This window comes from Mus caroli, chromosome 10 (genome assembly GCF_900094665.2).
Source record: "Mus caroli chromosome 10, CAROLI_EIJ_v1.1, whole genome shotgun sequence".
In the NCBI taxonomy this organism is placed as follows: Eukaryota; Metazoa; Chordata; class Mammalia; order Rodentia; family Muridae; genus Mus; species Mus caroli.
In genome coordinates this window covers 50,820,858-50,826,800 of record NC_034579.1, presented here as the reverse complement: position 1 = coordinate 50,826,800, position 5,943 = coordinate 50,820,858, and the positions used below count along the sequence as shown (strand labels likewise).

The 5,943-nt window shown below is 37.6% G+C and overlaps 1 protein-coding gene across 2 annotated transcripts in view; it reads left to right on the top strand.

Annotated features, from left to right (window-relative positions):
* The window catches only part of Tbc1d32 (TBC1 domain family member 32), a 213,273-nt gene that overhangs the window by 54,586 nt on the left and 152,744 nt on the right, over window positions 1-5,943 (top strand). For both annotated transcript variants that reach the window (XM_029482691.1, XM_021174643.2), the window contains exons 12-13: window positions 2,409-2,549; window positions 5,431-5,523. In XM_029482691.1, the coding sequence (XP_029338551.1) occupies window positions 2,409-2,549; window positions 5,431-5,523 (234 nt within the window). The remainder of the gene's footprint in view (window positions 1-2,408; window positions 2,550-5,430; window positions 5,524-5,943) is intronic.

Here is a 5,943-nt window from a genome sequence, read left to right as displayed (position 1 = left end):
GATACATATGCAGCTAGAGTCAAGAGCTCCGGGGTACTGGTTAGTTCATAATGTTGTACCACCTATAGGGTTGCAGGTCCCTTTAGCTCCTTGGGTACTTTCTCCAGCTCCTCCATTGGGAGCCCTGTGATCCATCCACTAGCTTACTGTGAGCATTCACTTCTGTGTTTGCTAGGCCCTGGCATAGTCTCACAAGAGACAGCTATATCAGGGTCCTCAGAAGGCCTATTTTACGTCTCATAATAAATTTGTGTTACTTCACACATTTGTTCACTTTTCTTATCTGTTGATATTTGAAGTTGCATCTCACCTTGCTTACCCTCATGTCCATCATCTTAGCTTTGCTTAGCTTTTTACCTAATGGAGGGTGTTTCACTGCAGTCTTCTGCCACTTACTTCCAAATGCTTGGTTATTTCTCCTATTTTTGCCACCTTTGGATTATAGCCTTCCACTCCTGGCACTCAAGGAATTGAACAGAGAGAATATGCCATAAAGATAGGAGGGTACAGGCGTAGGTTTTCTACCTTAGTTAGTTATGTATTAGTGTGGAATCTGGCTAGATGTTATTAACGTTTGGATATAAGTGTCTTCTGCCATAGGCTAATGTGTTTTAGCTACTTGTTCTTATCTGGAGGTGTTGTTTTTGGAGGATGTGACTACTTCACGAGTTGGGCTTTTGCTGGTAGCAGGGGTTGACTAGGAAGTGTCACTTGAAGGTTCTAGCTTGTTCTTATTCTAGACTGAGCTGTTTTTGTTTCCTGATCTGCCAAGATGTGAACAAGCAGTCTGGTGCTCACAGATCCAAAGGACTTGTCCTATTAGTGCCCTCTCTAACATGATGGACTATATCCCCTGAACTAAATAAACTTTGCAATTAAGTTGCTTTTGTGAGGTGATCAAGAAAATGTTTTGGAATGGGGTTCAGTAATGTGATAAACTGATCTTATAGTTTTTAATTTCTTTAAACATGCTTTGTGGGAGGATTCTGCAAGATTTTGGAGGTCTGGACTGGAGAAGCAGATTATGCTTGTTGGGGCTCCAGGATCAATATTCCAAGAGACATGGGGACCAGACAGGTTATGCTTATGGGATTTCACAGAAGGCAACAGTGATATCAGTATCTTGGCTAAAGTTCACTCATGCTACATCATAGGCATATGGAGTCCAGAGTCCAACTTCAGATACTGTTCCTTTTAAACTGTCTGCCTTTCTCAGAGTGACAGGGTCTCTCTCACTATCCCACACTTGCTGAATTGGCTGAACTGGGAGGCCAAGGACCCTCGGGAACATAGTGTATTCACTTTTCCTGTGCTGGAATTAGTAAAAGTGTGTGCAACTATGTCTTCTTGTTATTGTTATTTGTTTGTTTTATTCTGTGTTTAATGTGTTCTGGGGATGAAATTCATTTTCTTGTACTTTTAAAGTAAGCAGTTTATTGACTGAGTTATACCCCTATTCCTCTGAATAGTTCTAAAGTTCACTGAATCCATTAGCATCTTGTAAAAGTGATACTCAATACTCCTTGAATGAGTGAGGGATAAATAAAGGGAGAATATATGGGATTATATTTATTTTAGAAATTACAATTTTTGTTGCAGAACCAGTTGTAATCAGTATGATCTGTTGTATGCAGTACATCCCCTATTCAAAATGCTTGGGACAAGAACTATGTCAAATGTATTTCAGAGTTTGTGCAGAATTGAAATATTTTCATAGACTTAATCTGTGTTGGCTTTTTATATGGTTGCTCCAGTTTTATTTCTGTTGGTGTGACAAATGGCAGCAGATGCGAGGAAAGGATTTGTTTGCTTGATGATTCTAGGTTACAGTCCATTATGATGGGGGGACCTTAAAAAAGAACTTAAAATACCACATTCACAATTAATTATGTATATAGAACAAAAACATACCACCTTGTTTGCTTGTTCCCACTTAACTCTTTTGGGCATCATACACCTACAATGGCTGGAGTCTTTGTATATAAGTTAAAAATCAAAACTATTTCCCAAGAACATACACACATTTCTCACCAAGATTCTCTTCCTATTGGTTTCTATGTTAAATTTACAGTTAAAACCTGTGCAGTGGTAAAAATTAAATACTTTTTCTGTTGACTTCTTCTCATCTTTTTTTTTTTTTTAGTCTTTCTTTAGTGATGGATAACTCCCACAACCTGATACTACTTTTAGTTTGAGGACTGGAAACAGTAGTTACTAATTTTATAATGATTACTTTCCCTCCAATCTGTTATCAAAGGTAATAATAAATAATAAGAAAAATGTTTAAAATTTATACCAGTTGCTTCTCCAATAAAGATATTAGGTTTGATTTTCAGGTAGGCTTGAAGACAAGTGTTGTGAAATATAATATCATTAAAATAAATGTTCTTGTTCATTTCTCTTTTCAGGAACCAAGCAAAAGAGTTTCTACTATTCAGGACAAGAATTGCAATATATTTATTTCATTCACTCACTGTGCCTTTTAGGAAGACTGTTGATTTATACACAAGGCAGGAAATTATTCCCCATAAAGCTGAAGAATAGAAAAGGTGAGTGTAACTAGAACTAATAAGTAGGAAAAGGTATGATAAGATTTACAGTACACAGGTTCACATTTATAAACTAGGCTTGGTATCTATCTCGGTCACTGTTCCATCACTGTGAAGAGACACCGTGACCAAGGCAACTCTTATACAACAAAGCATTTCGTTGGGACTGCCTTGCAGTTTCAGAGAGTTAAGTTCATTATTCTCATGGCTGGGAGTATGGTGGTACACAGGCAGACATGGTGCTGTAGAAGTAGCTGAGGGTTTTACATCCTGATACACAGGCAGAAGGAAGAGAGGGACACTGGGTCTGGATTGGGCCATACTTCCTCCAACAAGGCCAGACCTCCTAATCCTTTTCCAGTAGTGCTACTGCCTGATGGCTAAGCATCGAATCAATGAGCCTCTTAATGTCATGCTTATTCAGACTTCAACAGTATCTGCTATGGTGCCATATTACTTTGCTCTTCATTGTAACAAAACACTGTGACCAAAAGCACCTTGATGGTGAGAGGCTTCATTTTATTTTATAGCGCATAGTCTACCATGAAGGGAATTCAGGAACGGAATTCAGAATAGCAACCTGGAGAACTCAATACAGAAACCTGAAGCAGGGGCCATGGAGGAGTGCTATTTTGCATCCCATGACCAAAAAATAAGTTGTGGAGGAAAGACTCTATTTCACCTTAACGTTTCTAAGTTCATCACTGAGGAAAGCCATGGCAGGAACTCAAGGCAGGGACCTGGAGACAGGAACTGATGCAGAGGCCGTGAAGGATTGTTAATTATCGACTTACTCCTTATAACTTACGGAGTCTGCTTTCTTATAGAACTCAGGACCACCAGTGCAGGACTGGCACCATCCAGAATGAACTGGTCCAGCCAACCATATATCACTGATTAAGAAAATGCCCTACAGCTCTGCCTACAGCCTGATTTTATGGAAGCCTTTTTCTCAGTTGCTGATCCCTCCTCTCAAATGACTCTAGCTTGTGTCAAGTATATGCAAAAGAGCCAGCACATAGGATGATGCTGGGGAGAGTATCAGATCATGTTTTTATCCTGTTTCATTTATTTTTGCAAATAGAGATCAGTGATCATCTTTATTTCTCCCAAGATATTATATCTCTACAAAAAACACAGTATGGGGCAGAGTTCAGCAAACCTTCTGCAAATTGACAGTAAATATTATGGTCTTAGTGGATAATATGCCATGTTTATGGTCATACAGGAAAGTCAACATGGTATGGCTAAGGCTGCTTTCCTTAGAATGGCCTGTTTGCAAGCTTGGCTCCTGTCTGCCGTGTGGGGAGTTGGGGTCATATTAGTCCCAGCATTAATAAGGTCACTTAAATTGTTTGTAGACTGTTCCCTGTGCCTAACCTATTTGTAGAAGCCAATATTACCATTTATGGTGAACACCAGGTTTGCTTTTTGGACTTTAAAATTTTGATAGGTACTAGGCAGAGGACATGTATGTGTTCGCCTTTCCTATAAGAACCCTGGGCACTACATCTCTAGTGAGATTTTTTGGAGTAATTGAATATATTCTTCATGACTCCCTTGGGAGAGGTTCTCACAAGCTTGTGCCTGGTTTGCTCTGTATTTTGTCTTCTGTAACCTTTCTTTTTGATTTTGCCTTCCATAGTTTTATTATAATGTGTCATGTGAACTTGATTATATGAGTCCTATGGGTCTTCCAACTCAGTCAAATCTGAACATAGTTTCAGGGCCTCTGATACATTTTAAAAGTAGAAAATCTGATCTTAGCTTGTCAGCCTTATCATAAGAACTGTAGTTTATTGGTACTGCTTCAGAGTCTGTCATTGTGATGCTCTTGTCTAGTTGTTTTATTTGCTCTAATTTATTTTAGCTCCTTGGGAACTGACAGGGCATAATGTACTTCTCTTACAATGTTCAAGGCTGTGTCATATAGTTTAAGACAGAGTGGGGACATCATGAGAGCTTCAGTTAAAGAGGTACTATTTCATATGGTATTGCTGGCTTTTACAAAACTACAAAGACTAGTGAATACATTTCATATTTTTGCAGGTATTCAACTTAACTTTACGTGCCTCTCATCTATAATAAATGTAGCATCTTATGTTCTTTTTTAACAACTGTATTTGCTCTATAAACAATCAGAGCTCATTTCAAAACTGAGTTTGAGAATAAAAGAAACCAGCAATCATCTTTAAATTATAGCTTTTCCAGAATGTTTTAATGAAAGAGTCTATAGCAAGCCTTGGTAAAATGTACCTATGGGGCTAACTTGGTATTCCATCTGGTTGGTGTCCTGAGCCTAGCATGTATTTTAACTATTAAACAGACTATTTTGTGCCATGTGGAAAACATGAAAGGTAAATATGCTACAGTGGTTTATTTGGCAAGCCATTATACTCATTATTTATTTGGTGATTATGAATGGATAACTGTACTGCAATTACCACCTTTTGTCTTTGTGATAGAGATGGTCTGGGCACAAAGCTTCAGTTACTTAATACTGAGTCTGTGATGGAAAAAAATACTGGCCATGTTCTACTGTCCTAAAGAACTCAGCAGAACCAACATACTAAGATGAATTTTACTTATCATAAGTGAATTGACTTAAATAGCCCTACTGAGTCCCATACATCTGTTGTGGATTTCTATGATCAGCTCCAAACAGATGGCAGAACTGTGCCTGAACATATCAAGACTCTGGGATGTTAGCTGCCCATTAACTGTGCACCATCCTGGGGTGATATGTTTTGGTTCACAACTCATGCCTGCTTGGGTTTACATAGAAATTATGATTCAATTTTAGAGGCGAGTGCAATGCAGTTAAATGATTTTTTAGATTGTAAGCATGTTACAAATTACTTCTTTGTTTTCTTTTGTAAAGATTCAGTATCCCTGACAAATCTGCTGGTTTTGTTTACTCAACTTATCTACTATTCACCAAGTTGTCCAAAGATGACGTCCGTCATGTGTTCAGGTAAATGTCTCATCCCTAAGTTGATTATTGATTGATTAACTCTGGTGTATATTCAACCTTTAATCCATGTATTTTAAATGGAGGAAAAACAATAATCAAACTTTTGAGTATTCTCTTGTCTAGATGTTTGAGTTATTTACCTATTTTGGTAAATGGGTTTAAGACTCTGCATTACTTGTAAGACATTACATTGGTTCTGAAGTAAGCCATGAAATTTCATTTTGTTCATAGATGTTTTAAGACATTTCTCATCTATTAATGTTCTAATTTCGAGTCAGTTTGGCTGAGAATCTTAATGTTTTTCTTTTCTTTTCTTTTCTTTTCTTTTCTTTTCTTTTCTTTTCTTTTCTTTTCTTTCTTTCTTTCTTTTTTTTTTTTTTTGTTTTTTTCGAGACAGGGTTTCTCTGTATAGCCCTGGCT